We start from the raw sequence: 16847 nt of genomic DNA on the forward strand, positions 1-16847 counted from the left end.
TAGAAAAGGGAGCTGTAAAGACTTAAAACCCCCAGTCACAAGGAAGTGAGATGGGGGTCTCCACTCAGCAGAGGTGATGGCTAGGAACCAGAAACCTTTAAGTGGGTGCTCTCAAGGGACCAAGGAGGAGGAAATATAGGATATAGCCATTATCTTGAAACTGTGACAGTAGTGACAAAGTCACAGCAGGGAACTTGAACCCGTGACCTATGGCTGAAAAGCTCTATATCCCATTACCAGTCCTCAGGACCCTACTGGTCTCCATAAGACTGCAAAGTAACTTAATTTCTGTGGTGTTCCACAGACATGATAATTCCAAATATTATCCACCACAAAATGAGATGTTGATAAAATGTCATTTATCTGTGATCTTACTCTGAACTACTGGAAAAGTTAATCAAAATAACATCTTGCAAACAAAACAACATAGTACTCACCAAAATAAGGAAGCAAAAGCCAGCCTATGCTAATGACTAAAAAGAGAAGAGGACAATTTCAGAATGTTATTCATGTTACAATTGCTAAAAGGTAAGGACATTTTTGGAAGTAGAAGAGGCTTCCTATTTCTACACCAGATCACTCAATAACCTTTCTTCTCCACAAATAAATTTGGTGTCTCTTGAACTCGTTTAGAGTTTCCACCATTTCAATCACCCTCACTGTTGGGGGATTCCAGGTGTTTATGATCTGGAGAGAAGTCGTCTTATTTCAGTCTCCTCTTTATTGTCCTCTTCCTAATTTTTGACTGGCATATTTTTCTGAACCCCTCTGCCAGTAATGGGGGTAGGGGGGGCGGAGTCTCATTGATTTTGTTACCCCTTTCATAATTTTGAAAATTTAGTACGCAAATTGATTGTTCAGCAGGAGACAATTTTGATTCTAGGAGAAATGAGAAAAGCCAATCGGGATATTTTTCATATTACAAAGAGAAAAGACCTATTTTCAGAAGTACAATGGGCCAAATTCATCCCAGGTATAACTCTACTGATATTAAAGGAGTTACAACAAGGATGATTTTGGCCCAGGTTATAAGGTAAACTAAACCATTCACTTACCTATAATCTTTCTTTGCTTTTAGAGTAATTTCATGTTTCATTCTTAACAAGCCTATAGCCTTTACCAGACAAACTGACTCAAAGAAACAATCTCTATGGAACACAAGGTGGAAAGCCACTGTTAGGATCTAAACTGCAACGAACACATACCAAGTACTGAAAAGAACAGCATTCAAATAGTGTGTACATGTATACTGGGGGGGTGGGGGGGGGGCTGGTTTTTTGGTTTTTCTTTAAACAACTTCTGCAGGAAAGTTTCACCACCACATGATACTCCTCTTCAGAAGGCAGACACCACAATATTGTAAAATCAATTTTTAAATGGATTTCCTGTTTGTTTACTTATCTATCCATGCACTTTTGTATCTTTTTCCTTTAAAATACACACACACAGATTATATATATATAATCTTACATTCACACACAAGAACACAATAATTTTCCAAATCTGGGTCCTGAACAAAAATTAAAAGTGATGGAGGTGTGAACAAATACAGAAAACCAGGAGCAATTATTCAAGTAATTCAGCAACAGAGGAGATGACTGGACCTGAAAAGGAGTCTGTTTGTCTACACCAGAGTCTCCCACTGAGAGCCAGTGACATCAGAAATAAACTGACAAAATGCCTTTAGAAGGTGGTGTGTGCCCAAGAAAAGTCAGAATGTCTAAGTGGCAGCGCTAAGCCACTGGGAAATGGAGGAAATAGTGTGTGGGGAGTTAATTGAACATGTGTGTGAGGTAGGGGGAGGGGAGACAGGAAGGTTGTAAAACTCCATAAACCAGATCATGCCACAGGGTAAAGAAAGAGCCCAGCTTTACTAGGAGCAAAACTATAGAATCCACATTCTCCAGAACATACCTGTGCTGAGATTATATTATCCTTCTATTGCCATAGCTGCCCTCCTTAGCCTAAAGTACAAGAAACCCTGGAAGTGGCTGAACTCAGTGTTGTCTGTGTTTTGTTATATCTATCATTGTTTGTCTTTTTGGTCTTGTGATACGCCCGTTTTTGAGAGAGTATGCTTTATAAATCCAATAATCATTTTGGAGGGTAACATTATTAGCAAACATAAGACGATAATCACACAGCATTAATTATGGATTTCAGTTACATTCTTTATGGGGACCAGGCTACACATGATTTGTACAGTACTTAATTACAACTATGCCCTCTGACTATCCACTATATCTTATGTTTATGATATTTAACTATAAAAATATCCAAATCAATTACTACTGTGAGAGCTCAAATTTAGGGCCTGATACTGAAAATAATAAGACCTTACGAGTAACTTCACTGTCCCAGCTATACATATGCTTAAAGTTACTTTCATTTGAAAGTGTTTACGCAGGGTGAGAGTTATTTTCTCAGGCTTCCCTCACATATGATTCTTCCTAACAAAACAAAAACAAAAACCACACTTCCAGCAAGTGGCCATGGAAAATAAACTGATTTACAAAGGAAGTCACTTCTGTTTGCACATTACTTTAGAATGATATTATAGGCATGGGTGTAATTTGGAAGGGGCAGGCGGGCATTGCCCACCCAAACTGCAAGTCTCAGGCAGGTGCGGAATTTGCCCTCCACTTCCAACCCCACACACGGCGCCATTTGCCTGGCTGGAGCTGCCCCCCCACGCAACTACAGAAGTCAAACTACGCCTTTAGGATAGTTACATAAAACTAGAAGTTCCATTTCAACATTACTTCAATGCATCATGCCAAGTCTGAATATAGAAACTATTGTAAATGGAATATTGAGAGTTAGGATTCCCCAATTTTATTCTCAGCTTTGCCACTAACTCAGTGTTTTCTAGGGCTTAATCTCAGTTCATTTATAAAATGGGTAGAACATTCACCTATTTCACCCAGCTCCTGTATTTAGCTTGTTTATTGTTTGTAAAATGTAAGAGATCCTCAGATGAAAAGTGCAATATATTGGGCCAAGCAGACAACAAGCCTCATCAAAGGAGAATCTTGAAGCTAACGTACTAGACTGAGATTTAGAATCATAGAATCATAGAATATCAGGGTTGGAAGGGACCCCAGAAGGTCATCTAGTCCAACCCCCTGCTCAAAGCAGGACCAATTCCCAGTTAAATCATCCCAGCCAGGGCTTTGTCAAGCCTGACCTTAAAAACCTCTAAGGAAGGAGATTCTACTACCTCCCTAGGTAACGCATTCCAGTGTTTCACCACCCTCTTAGTGAAAAAGTTTTTCCTAATATCCAATCTAAACCTCCCCCACTACAACTTGAGACCATTACTCCTCGTTCTGTCATCTGCTACCATTGAGAACAGTCTAGAGCCATCCTCTTTGGAACCCCCTTTCAGGTAGTTGAAAGCAGCTATCAAATCCCCCCTCATTCTTCTCTTCTGCAGGCTAAACAATCCCAGCTCCCTCAGCCTCTCCTCATAACTCATGTGTTCCAGTCCCCTAATCATTTTTGTTGCCCTTCGCTGGACTCTCTCCAATTTATCCACATCCTTCTTGTAGTGTGGGGCCCAAAACTGGACACAGTACTCCAGATGAGGCCTCACCAATGTCGAATAGAGGGGAACGATCACGTCCCTCGATCTGCTCACTATGCCCCTACTTATACATCCCAAAATGCCATTGGCCTTCTTGGCAACAAGGGCACACTGCTGACTCATATCCAGCTTCTCGTCCACTGTCACCCCTAGGTCCTTTTCTGCAGAACTGCTGCCTAGCCATTCGGTCCCTAGTCTGTAGCTGTACATTGGGTTCTTCCGTCCTAAGTGCAGGACCCTGCACTTATCCTTATTGAACCTCATCAGATTCCTTTTGGCCCAATCTTCCAATTGGTCTAGGTCCTTCTGTATCCTATCCCTCCCCTCCAGCGTATCTACCACTCCTCCCAGTTTAGTATCATCCGCAAATTTGCTGAGAGTGCAATCCACACCATCCTCCAGATCATTTATGAAGATATTGAATAAAACCGGCCCCAGGACCGACCCTTGGGGCACTCCACTTGATACCGGCTGCCAACTAGACATGGAGCCATTGATCACTACCCGTTGAGCCTGACAATTTAGCCAGCTTTCTACCCACCTTATAGTGCATTCATCCAGCCCATACTTCCTTAACTTGCTGACAAGAATACTATGGGAGACCGTGTCAAAAGCTTTGCTAAAGTCAAGAAACAATACATCCACTGCTTTCCCTTCATCCACAGAACCAGATTTAGGATATACATGTTTAATTCCAGGCTTTGCCATAGATTTTTTTGTGACCTGGGGCAAATCGCTAAATCCTTCTGTGCCTCAATTCCTCATCTGCATGGTGGATAACACTTCTCTTCTCTCATCTTTTGTCTCTTTGGTCTATTTATATTGTATGCTCTTTGGGGCAGGGACTATCCCTTACTATGGGTTAATAAATACAGTGTCTAACAAAATAGGGCCCCTATCTTGGTTGGGGCCTTTAGGCCCTAGAGTATTAAAAAAAAATTATTAATAATAATAATCTAGAAATATCTAAAGACATAGAATCTATTCAAAAGTGAAAATTTTGTGCCCATTCAAATTTATGCAAATACATCAATTGGGCACACTTAAAATTATGCCTTTGTAAGATAGAGACCCCAATTTCTATGCACAGTTCTCTGAGAAAACTCCATTATAAAATGTAACAGGAGCTTGTGGAATATTCCATGCTGGGAAGAAAATAAGCCACAGAAATATGGTAAAGCAAAGTTTCCATACAAGTTCACCACTAGCAAGAAAGTTCTCTCAGTGAACTATAACACAATATGTTGGGATGAAAAATCTCAGGTGCGATTTGCAGCACGTTTATGCATATCAACAGGACTTTACTAGCTGGCTCCAGGGAAAAAAGTGGAAATTAATGAAGGAAAATGAAATAACCCAAATAGTGGATATACACATCCCATTTCTAGTACAGCAAAAATACCCATAATTATTTCTGGGAATAACTAAAATGGGATTCTGTTGATTACTACGACAGGTAATGAATATGTACACACTCTAGCTGATGTCAGTATAGTGTAAGGTTTCAGAGTTACAGCCGTGTTAGTCTGTATTCGCAAAAAGAAAAGGAGTACTTGCAAGGTAGCCTATTTCCCCTTGTTTTTTCCTACACCTCCCCCTCCCCCCAGACATTCTGGTTAAACTTGGATAGTGGTCAGTTTGGATGAGCTGTTGCCAGCAGGAGAGTGAGAGTGTGTGTGTGTGTGTGTCCCGGAAAGAGAGGGAGGGTGAGAAAGCCTGGATTTGTGCTGGAAATGGCCCACCTTGATTACTATGCACATTGTAGGGAGAGTGGTCACTTTGGATGAGCTATTACCAGCAGGAGAGTGAGTTTGTGTGTGTATGGGGGTGGGGGGGTGAGAAAACATGAATTTGTGCTGGAAATGGCCCACCTTGATTATCATGCACATTGTAGGGAGAATGGTCACTTTGGATGAGCTATTACCAGCAGGAGAGTGAGTTTGTGTGTGTGGTTTTTGGAGGGGGGTGAGGGAGTGAGAGAACCTGGATTTGTGCAGGAAATGGCCCAACTTGATTATCATACACATTGTGAAGAGAGTTGTCACTTTGGATGGGCTATTACCAGCAGGAGAGTGAGTTTGTGTGTGTGGGGGGGGGGGGGGGGGGCGAAGGGTGAGAAAACCTGGATTTGTGCTGGAAATGGCCCAACTTGATGATCACTTTAGATAAGCTATTACCAGCAGGACAGTGGGGTGGGAGGAGGTATTGTTTCATGGTCTCTGTGTGTATATAATGTCTTCTGCAGTTTCCACGGTATGCATCCGATGAAGTGAGCTGTAGCTCACGAAAGCTCATGCTCAAATAAATTAGTATAGTGTAAGTTATGTTACTCAGGGGGGTCAATAAGTCACCCCCTAAGCGAAATAAGTTGCACTGACCTAAGCACCAGTGTGGACAGTGCTATGTCAGCGGGAGAGCTTCTCCCAACAACATAGCTATCGGCGCTTGCGGGGGTTGGCATAATTAAGTAGACGGAAGAGCTCTCTCCTGTCAGCTTACGGCATCTGCACAAGCAGCCCTGCAAGCTCTGTAGCGTAGCCATAGCCTAACTTAACGGCACCTCTTCTCAACATGCTGCTCTCTGCTCTGAGGGAGCTCAAACTGAAGACACAGCAGTCCGGTTTTGGTTGGGTTTGTTTGTTTGGGTTTTTTTAAGTAAGTAGGGCAGCACAGGTTTCATGAGTCAGGGCCTAACCATTAGAGAAGCAAGAGCTAAGGGAGTATTTTATACCTGTAGTTTTAGAACGTAGAGAGTAGCTAGCCTATTTAACAATAGAAATAGAGGTTAGATCCCCAGATGAAGAGAGGAAACGTAACTGATAGGAGAAGAGGAATCAGATATAGTTCAAGGCACCACCTTCTATTTCCCCCAGAAGGCACGCATGTGCACAGCTGAAATGTATAACACGCAGATGCTTAGTCAATAGTGCAGCAGTAGCCACTGCTTGCTGCATTCCTCACAGCAGCAGCCAATAGGAACCCAAGGCAAGGGGGAATATCCACCTCTTACTTTCCCTGGAACCAGCTATGTCTCTTCTCTGCAGCAGCAGCTAATTCAATTTAATTCTACACAGAGCAATGTTCTAAGTGGAATTTATAAACCCACAAAAAATCATCATCAAAGCCTAGTGAACCACTCACTGTGAAGCCTATTTAAAGCTCAACAATAAACACCAATAGATTAACTGATACAGAGCACCTTCAGAACTCAGTAAGTGCAGAAGTGGGGTTTCCACCTTCTGGTACAGATCATACTTGTTTATTTGTTTTAATCAGTCTCATAAAAGCTATATATGTAGCCAGAAGTTCAGGACTTTCTTAGGTAATACACAAATACAGAGCAGAGCAGGGTGCTAACCTAGACAGCATTCACCTAGACTAAGAATTTTTCTACCAGTTTTTATTTATTCATTATATTTCAGTGCCTGCATTTTGCTGCAGTAACTGTCTAGGCCTTTAGGTTAAGATTTTCAGAACTAGGAGCCTAAAGCTAAATTTCTAAATCCATATTTAGGCATCTGTCTGATTTTCAAAAGTGCTGAGCACCCAACACCTCCAGTGGGTTCAGTAAGAGCTGACAGGTGCTTAGCATTTTTGAAAGTCGGGCAGCTACCTAAATATGGACACAGGAGCTTAACTTTAGGGTTCTAGTTTAGAAAATCTTGGCCTTACTTGCTCTCTCTGTGCCCCTTTCCCCTGTGCTATGTAATACAAATGAAGGAAAAAGATTAATAAATACTTTGCCCTTTCCACCCAAGGATCTCTCAGCCCTTTACAGACAAATAATTATGCCTTGCAATATCCCAGGAGATCCGGATCATTATCTTCAGAAATTAAACCAGGGCACAAGAAGTGAAGTGTCTTACCCCAGGATACACAGAGAGTCAGTGGCAAAAGCAGGGGTAGAACACAAGCCTCTTGACTCCCAGTCTTAACTTAAACCATACCTCCTGTGAGTCTAGTATGAGGGGAAAGGACACTGGAAAATGTGATCCTGACATATATTAAATACACACCATCCAGTTACATTTTAAAGGTGATCTACAGAGATTATGACATAACAAGTACCAACGGGGTGAAATGTGAGCAACTGAAAGGGGAAGGGCTACTTATTCAGGCAGTTTATAACCTTGTTTTTGTTAATATTAATTCCCCAGGAAATCAATCAGAACTTCAACCCTGACATGGGGAGAAAACTCTCCTTGACAGACAGAAGAGTTCAATCTCCTGATCCATTTGAGCAGTGGCCTTTCTGTTCAAAGGAGCATATTACTGCCACTGGTAACTACCTTTGTGGATACTTGCCAGCCAGAATCTGGACTGAGCCCACCAACCCACGTCACACAGGCAACCACAAAAAGAACTGTATCCCTGGGATCTCTATCTTAGACACTTAAATAATTGCAGTGGCAATGACTTGTACGCACTAGCAAGGTGGGCTGAGCTTGACCTAATGATGTAGCACAAAGTAAGCTTCATCTCCCATTATCAATCCCCCGAGCCACTTTTCCAACAATGGCATTTAGAAAACCATTCTCTCCCTTAGGCATCAGAAAAAAGTTGGTTAGCCATCAGTTGAAGCAGATGAATGAAGACTAAGTTAAGCAGCTGCTGCTCAAGAGCTAACATTACAATTTTAATGGAAAGGAAACTGCCTATTTTATCCTACCCAGTCTAATAAGAAATTCTGATAATTCATAGAAGGAAAGCATCGTCAATAATTATCATGCTCCTGACAATTGGCATAAATATATCTTTAATATTAACTTGAAAGCTGTTATTACAAAGAAAATGAAAGAGCATTCATTCCTGCAAATGGAATGCAAAGCGAAATACTAATGATGTTGTAGGCATGGAGTTATGAGTAAGTGAGAAGAAAGGAAAAGTGGGAATGTTCCTCTCTCTATATTTTAAAGGGACACTATCAACTAAATCAGGTAAACATGTTTGCTTACAATGTCATTAACATAACCGTATATTACGAAAGATGACCTGTAAAGGGAAGGAGGACTTGTGGCACCTTAGAGACTAACAAATTTATTTCAGCATAAGCTTTCGTGAGCTTTCATGATGCATCCGATGAAGTGAGCTGTAGCTCACAAAAGCTTATGCTCAAATAAATTTGTTAGTCTCTAAGGTGCCAGAAGTCCTCCTTTTCTTTTTGCAGATACAAACTAACACGGCTGCTACTCTGAGACCTGTAAAGGATTATTTTTAAATGGGTTTGTGCCTGTTTTGCTTCTTTATGATGGATAATAAAATCTTGAAAGGAGTTCTTAATTATTTTTTTTAACTTTAGAAATATTATGAATGTCAACTCCAGTCTTCCCAGGTTTTACCTGAGGACCTCTGGGATGTTAATGGAGAGATCTCACACCCTAAAGGGCTGGCGGCCTCAGATCTTTAACAAGAGCTTTATTTATTTAAAATGTTAGACACTGGAGTTTAGTAGGTCTTAACACAACACACAATTCTATTGAAAGAAGTTTTAAAATCCAATATACTTTCTAATATTTTATGCTTTTTTCCTTTTCTGCATTTGTCTCAGCTTTGACTATACACATTGATCAAATTCATTTAACTTTTAAAAAATATATAGTTGGTTTCACTTTCAGATTCCCAATGCTGCAATATTTGGACACAAGAGAGCATTTACTGTTTTTTTTAAAAAGCAATTATCTCCATGGAATTTAATAAAAAGTCATGGAAACATTTCTATTGGTTTTAGATCTTACAGAGAACAGGGGATATTGTGAAGGCCAAAAGAATAACTGGGTTAAAAAAAGAATTAGATATGTTCATGGAGGGTAGGTCCACCAATGGCTATTAGCCCTAACCCTCAGACTGCTAGAAGCTGGGCATGGATGGAAGAGAATGGATCGCTCAATAAATTGCCGTGTTTTGTTCATTCCCTCTGAAGCATCTGGCATTGGCGACTGCCGGAAGACAGGATACTGGACTGGATGGACCACTGGTCTGATCCAGAATAGCTATTCTTATGTTCTTAATTGTTTTACAATTAAGCTGAATCTGAACTGAAGTTTCCCTTTAAAAAGGTGAGTTTTGGTTTTTTAAAGTCAGAGTGATAAGGAATTGCATCAAATGCAAATATTGTAGCCAATGGCTTTTTCTTTCCTTCAATATATTTGCAAAATTACTTTTATCCTTGTTTCCACATGCTGAATGTGGTTTTGGTTGTGAGAGAAGGAATATATTTGGTATCAAAGCTCTAGCGGCTGTAGTGTGGTTTTGAATTTCCACAGTATTGCTCTGGCAGGCCAGATACTAATAGAATCACAGGCTGGAGAGGGTTTTCAGTATTGCCAACCCCAAACATTCAAAAATAATGAGTCAGGCCCCCCAGAATAATATTGGCTTAAAAACCTAAGATTTTAAAAAATAGTAAGTGTTGGCTTCTTTATATTTGACTACTGAGGTTTGGGGACCTTTAGGGTAACAATTTCAAACTTTTCTCTACAACCATAAAGTCTCAAAACTTACAGCTTTCATCAAAAAAAAAAAAAAGTAATTCTCACATAATCACATGAATTCAGGAGCAAGGGCTTTTAGAAAGACATCAAATACCACGAGATCCTTGATAAAAGTGTGAGAGTTGGCAATACAGGGTTTTGATCCACTGAAAGAAAGAGATGGTATTGATTCTTTATAACCAGAACTCTGGTATTTTCTAAACTACAATTCTCCAGTCTCCTCTGGATGGTGGAAGAGCCCCATTCAGCCAAGGGCACGGGTGAAATCTTTAGATAAAAGGTATGAAATGTATCAAAAACCAGCCAGCTTCTCCCTTACAGCCCAAACTCTATTTTTCTTCTGCAGAGTATATGGACTTCACAGGAGAAGGCATTTCTTTTGCTTTGCAATTTCCGAGTGATCTCTTTCGGTGTGACATTATATTTTGTAATCTGTCAGTTTTGTACAGCAATGCATATTTACAATTGGTGTAAAATTGTTTACACGGATGCCTGCAAGATATGTTCTATAAATTGCTAAATGGAGAACTATTGAAAATTATACGTAATGGACAGTTTAAAGAAGCAGGGAAAAAAAAGGAATGGAAAACACAAAGAACTAAGAGTACTGTTCAGATAAGAGTGCTCAAAATTTTGGGAGTGTTTTAACACTCTCTGAAATCACTAGCAAAACTATTTCCTACACTGTGAGAGAGAGAGATATTGCACATATACACCCAGATAACATGATAGAAGAAGAAAAGAAAATGGAGCAAATTTAACTCCATTTTTGACATAGCCATCGGAGATACTATACTGCTATTCACTGAGAAGAACCTGCACATATAGGACTGAAATTTAGAGTAATAAAAAGCTCTGAAGCTACAGAAGTCTGCAAGGAACAACTGATCTCTGCTTTAGCAATTCTGAAAATTCAATAGGATTTCAATACTCCATACAAATACTTAGGGTCACAAACAAATGGCTTCAGATTGTTTTTCTGAAGGTTCATAAAGCAAAAATAAAGAAGCAGCTTCTATATTCATCCTGCTTAGAGGGAAGGATTATAATAAATCCTGTAAAACAGTAACAAAAACTAGTATGCAGTCAAACACCTACTGCTCCTAACCGTATGACCAGAGCTCTGTCCTTGTAGAGCTTTTCAGCTTATGGTGATAGAAGGAGTACTTGTGGCACCTTAGAGACTAACCAATTTATTTGAGCATGAGCTTTCGTGAGCTACAGCTCACTTCATCGGATGCATACCGTGGAAACTGCAGCAGACTTTATATACACACAGAGATCATGAAACAATACCATGATCTCTGTGTGTATATAAAGTCTGCTGTAGTTTCCACGGTATGCATCCGATGAAGTGAGCTGTAGCTCACGAAAGCTCATGCTCAAATAAATTGGTTAGTCTCTAAGGTGCCACAAGTACTCCTTTTCTTTTTGCGAATACAGACTAACACGGCTGTTACTCTGAAATCTGTCATTATGGTGATACAGATGCTTTACGGTTGAGCGGGGCCAGAGCGACACACCTGAAGAGTTCTTACATGCCATACAGGCAAGAACCCAGATTGCCCATACTTCCCACCTATAAAGAACTTGGGTACAAATTCTTATCTCCCAGCTGTTACTTTCATCCTCCAGCTCCAACCCAGACACAGGTCCCTGTTCCTGAAGGAGGAGGATAATCTTATGCTTAAGGCACTAGGCTGGAACGCCAAACACCTGGGCTCAATTTCCAGCTGTGCCAGTATATTCTTGGGAAAATTACTTAACCTCTCTATGCATCAGTTCCTAGCCTATGAAATAGGGAAAGTGAGACCTCTCTATGCAACACTGATGCTGAGAGGATAAATTCATTAATATTTGTGAAGGGCTCAAATAATATGGTGATGGGGCCCATAAAATCCCTATAAAAATGGAGAGGAATCTCTATCTCCCACTCTCCTACTACCTATACAGAAGCTCTGTTTTCCCACAGTTACTAGCATCACCCTGGTGCAGTGCAAGTTACATTGTAAAGTGCTGACAATAATATGCATGAAATTAAGAAGTTCTATCACATTTCGGGGGGAGGGCGGGCGCAGAATACGTCAGCAAGTCTCCATCCATTTCCTGGCTAGCCATGCTGCCCTTCCTCTCCAACAACCCCCTACATGTTCCTAACATGAGGAGAGAACTGTATCAGTGCCCATTTCTACCACAGATTTTACACTTTGCTCAACAAGGCCCTGAATAGACAACTATGAAACTAACCACTCAATGCCCAAAATGCAGAACCACAGATGCAAAAGACCAACAACTTAACAAGTTGCCATGCAGCGAATGGTACCAGTCCTGGATGGGAGAGCCTAAACTAATAGTATGCATGGAGGAACCAAAACTCTGTTTCTGCAGCTGCACCTTGGGATATAGTAACAAAGAACGAGAATGAGATTTTCCCTGCACTTTTCAGTGTGTATATTTAATTTAAAAGCAGGGAAACAATAGGTGGAATGCACCGTCTATTCCAGCCCAGAGAAAGAGGAAAAGCCTGATTTCATTTTAGAGAAATGTAGTCAGTGCAACTCCCGCTCTTTTTCTTCCTGGGTCAAAGTCTAGGCAGCCTGCCATTTCAGAACCAGCCAAACATGTTAAACCTGCCTGTGACACCCACCCACGTTGCAGGATCCCACCTTTGCTATCCTTGAAAGTCTCATCACAGGATTCAGCCACTCAGGATGCTCCCCTCTTGTGCCTTAGCTGCTCAAGATTCAAGTCTCACTCAGTGTGGGCATGGGGGGGAAGGGGGAGGTGGTAATCCCAGACCATGCACAGTTGTCATTTAGTGGCAACAGGCCCCCCAGCACAGAGAACTGCCAAATTTGCTGAGGCACTGCAATGGGATCTTTCAGAATGAAGGAGAGGGAGTGATGAACCATTGGAAGGTGGGGGGTGATACGGGAAGCTGCCGAAGTGCAGGAAAAGGGAAGTGGCAGTTTGGAGCCTTGCGTTTCAGACAAGGGTCGAAATGGAAAAAAAAGTGGTACTCTCTGAAATTCCCACTTGAGACACCAAAACAAGACTCCACTGACAGCTCATCTTCATAGTAAGACGGTCCCTATCCTTTCCTGCATGCTTCAATCAAAGTTATTTATTTTATACAGATGTCAATTACTGACATTAGGATTCAGAGTTAACAACCCATCTGAAATAAACCGGGCGGTTCTCAAAGCTGTTGTTCCACGCTGTCTGCAAACTCAAGCAGGTATCACTATATCAGTTACACTCACTTCATATTTTGAAAGTCTTTGCAACCACAAGAGAGCTAGGGACTTTTCATTTAGTGTATGCTTTCATTTTTTTAAAATGTGCCCAGATAAAAGAACAAGTTCGCCATGACCCAGCCCAGTTCGACTTCTGGATGCAGAAAGAGAGAACCTCAATGTTTTCCCAGCTATGTATATTGTGCTGAAAGTTCATGTTTCCCTACCACTAATATCATCATCATCATTATTATTGTTATAGGTGGAGCTGATAGCGTCACCTATAGTTAAGGTTGCCCAACACTTCCCATTATAAGAACCTGTTGCCAGTTGCTTAAAACTTTACCAAATTTTAACCATTCGGACAGAAATTTTCCAGGCTGGTTATCTGCATCAGGCTGAAATTATTTTTTGTGTGGAAAATAATAGCAAAAACGGTTTGGCCATTTCAGCAAATGAAATCAAAGCAAAAGATGTTGCTTTGCCCATGTTAAAAAAAAAATGCTTAGAACCATTGAGAAGCTCTTGTGCCTCCATGCTTTGGAGGAGGGATTTGAAATTTGGCTGGGGGGTCATGCTGGTGTCAGGGATGTTCCCGTGAGAATCTGATCAAGTTATAATCCTCTGAACAATCACAGTTCAGTCGTTAGAATTTGGCATGCTCTGTCCCCTGAGAGCTCCTATGTGCTGACCGGACTGGGTACATGCCATTCCCACAGCACGATTGGGCATGCTCCATCCCAACATGGCAGGGGGTAAGCAGGACTTTCCCTGTTACTGCAGCTGCCAGGGGCTGCTGCGGCACTGAGCCCAGAAACTGAAAGCCGGCAGATTGTCCCTCTTGTGCTCTCAGTGCTGACCTGGCTGACACACAGGCAGCATGGAGAAGGAGGAGGAAGCAGCCTTTCTGCTGAGGATACAAACTGGACCACAAGGAGAGGTAGATTGAGCAGATTAGGACAAGGAGCCTGATGGAGGAAGACTGGGAGGGCAGGGGATACTGGGACAGGCTGACAAGGAGACTGGATGCTGGAGGGAGGGAACTGGGATAGGGAGGGACTGAGAGCGTGCGGGGCATGGGAGGACAGATCAAATGAGGAGCCAGAGAGGATGGAGACTGGAACTAGCTGGGCAAGGAGACTGTGATATAGACCCAGGGGAAAGAGACTGGGCGCTAGAGTGGTGGTGTTGGTGCGGGGCGGGAAGTGAGAATTGGATAACGAGCTGGGGGAGAAGGATGAAGACTGGAACTAGCTAGGGGAGGAGACTGGGATGAGGAGCTGGAGGGGGAAGAGGAAAAGAGAGGAACAAGACAGCACTGGCCCAGAGACAGGTTTGGAGGGGAGGAGAGAAGAGGGTGCCCACTACAGCACAATTCCTTCCAGAACCTGGAAAGGAAATCCAGCGTCCTGAGTCTCAACATTCCTCTGTTGTCAGTAAATATCACTGAAATCCACCGGCAAAGAGCATGTGCCTCATCCCCCTGTAGTGCTGGTTCACAGAAGATGACAAGTCTATGGAGAGGATGTAATTTCAACACAAGATGCTTATAGAGCATCTTTCATCCCAAGATGATGTACGGATTCTACAAACAATATATGTGTGCGCGCACACACACAGGGGAATTGTTCCATTCATCCCCCCACCAAATGTGGACATCTCTCAGATTTAACACAAAAGCTATTTAACTCACAGCAACACCACATAACAGCTTAGAAAAGGACTTCTTAGCTACTCACTTTCACTACAAGAAATAATATTCTTCTCTTGCACTGGTTAGTTACAATCAATTATCCAGTGTAATGTTTACAACACTTCCCAGAAATATCAAACCTATTGTCTAGGCCCATGCTGGTAGTAGGAGGGAGGAGTATTTGTTACATCACTTTCCCCATGTGCTATAAATAGCTTTCAAACACTTACATTTTTAAAAGAAGGTATAGCTGCAGACTGAAGTAGTTTGCGAACAGCGTGAGACACAGTGTTGTGGTTCCCCTCAGCTTGAAGCACTTGTTCTTCTAGAAAAGAGACATGGCGTCCAACCATTTTAACAAATGCCTGTGGGGGGGGGGGGGGGGACAGAAAAAAATCTAATGAGAATTACCAGCATCTGCACACTGGTTTTCAATACTATCCTGGCTACTGATCCAGAGTCAAATCAATGGCTTCAGCAAGATACCAGAATGCACTATTATTAATAGGAGTCGCAAACGGGATGCATTTTCAAACCTGGACTCTAATTTTCCACCTATAACCAGTAAGATGAGTAATTACTCACGGGGGCAAATGATTTAGTGCCATTTTTTTCAATACACCTCAAATGCACAATTTTGCTCCTTGTTTGCACACAGACTAGATGAGCACTTGCACACTGGCTGAAAATCTGACCACAGACATCCAACTACACTATTTGCTTACACCTAAAAACTGGGTGGCTAGAAGACTAAACTCATTTGCACTCATAATTGGTTGTGGGTAGAAAACAGCAGAAGCAAAATTATTATTAGTCTTAGTGACTAGACAGAGGTCTCTGAACTTCTGGCCTATGACATCCTCTGACTTCTTGTTGAGCCCTGTTGTAAGAAGAGTTGGACACTGGAGTGTTCTAGCTGAACGATCACCAGGTTCAGATCCACAGAACAGTGACACGCCAAATCAATCACAAGCAGAGAAACGGAGTCTCCATCTCGCAAGGACGGCACGAGTCCCGCTAGACATCCTAGAATGCCAAGTCAGGGCAGCCAGGATAAAAATAGCTCCCACTAACTTTTTTTTTTTTTACCTGCAGCCGAGTGACACTCAAAGGTGCGAAATTCTTTTCTACCTTTGTAAACATCAAATAAAATAATACATCACTTCCCATATGATCCTTTCAGCTGAATGCCCCTCACTGGTCAGCACAAGCTTCAGACACACATTGGAACTGGCTTTTGGAAAAAAACTGATCCATGTATCCAAATGTTCACAATAGAGTGATCACTAAAACCCAGATTCCACTGTAATACTCTCCCATGTACACACAAATTGCTACAAGGCAGAGTTTATAGGACTGTCTTAATTGTGAGCTCTCTGCAGCAGGTACTCTCTTACTTTATCTTTCTACAGAACCCACTTTGTACTTTGCTGAATCAAGGCTTTGAAGAGTAGCTCTAGTCTGAAAATAAATCTTGTACAAACGACACCACCTTATTCAACAGATCGGTATCAGGGACAGGGAGAGTTATTTTGCTACTTTGTAAAGGGGCTGAGCTCAAAGCTTGAGAAATGCCCACCTGGAATTGATGCCATGAACATTTAGCTTCTTCCACTTCTCTGAGTCAGTTAAAAGTGATATTAAACATTATGTGATTTATCTTGTCATGTTTTAATTATATTCATCCCAGAGGCAACCTTGCCCTGAGCTGACACTGTAATTTTAATATACTGCTTACTAAATATGGTGAGGACATCATTTTAGTGAGTCGTACTGGCTTCCCTCATTCAGGATACAGCAAACACTAAAATGCTGCTGAAGAGGGGAGCACAGAGATATCT

At 41.7% G+C, this 16847-nt stretch overlaps 1 protein-coding gene across 5 annotated transcripts in view; it reads right to left on the bottom strand.

Moving 5' to 3' along the window:
- Nucleotides 1-16847, bottom strand: part of BCAS4 (breast carcinoma amplified sequence 4) — a 61444-nt gene that overhangs the window by 22362 nt on the left and 22235 nt on the right. For all 5 annotated transcript variants that reach the window (XR_014713928.1, XM_084646468.1, XM_084646465.1 and 2 more), the window contains one exon: nucleotides 15237-15371. Coding sequence is in view for 4 of the 5 variants with exons in the window: in XM_084646468.1 (XP_084502594.1) it covers nucleotides 15237-15371 (135 nt within the window). In the remaining variant the exon portion in view is untranslated. The remainder of the gene's footprint in view (nucleotides 1-15236; nucleotides 15372-16847) is intronic.

The sequence above is a fragment of the Lepidochelys olivacea genome (genome assembly GCF_965140295.1).
Source record: "Lepidochelys olivacea isolate rLepOli2 genome assembly, chromosome: 13".
In the NCBI taxonomy this organism is placed as follows: domain Eukaryota; kingdom Metazoa; phylum Chordata; order Testudines; family Cheloniidae; genus Lepidochelys; species Lepidochelys olivacea.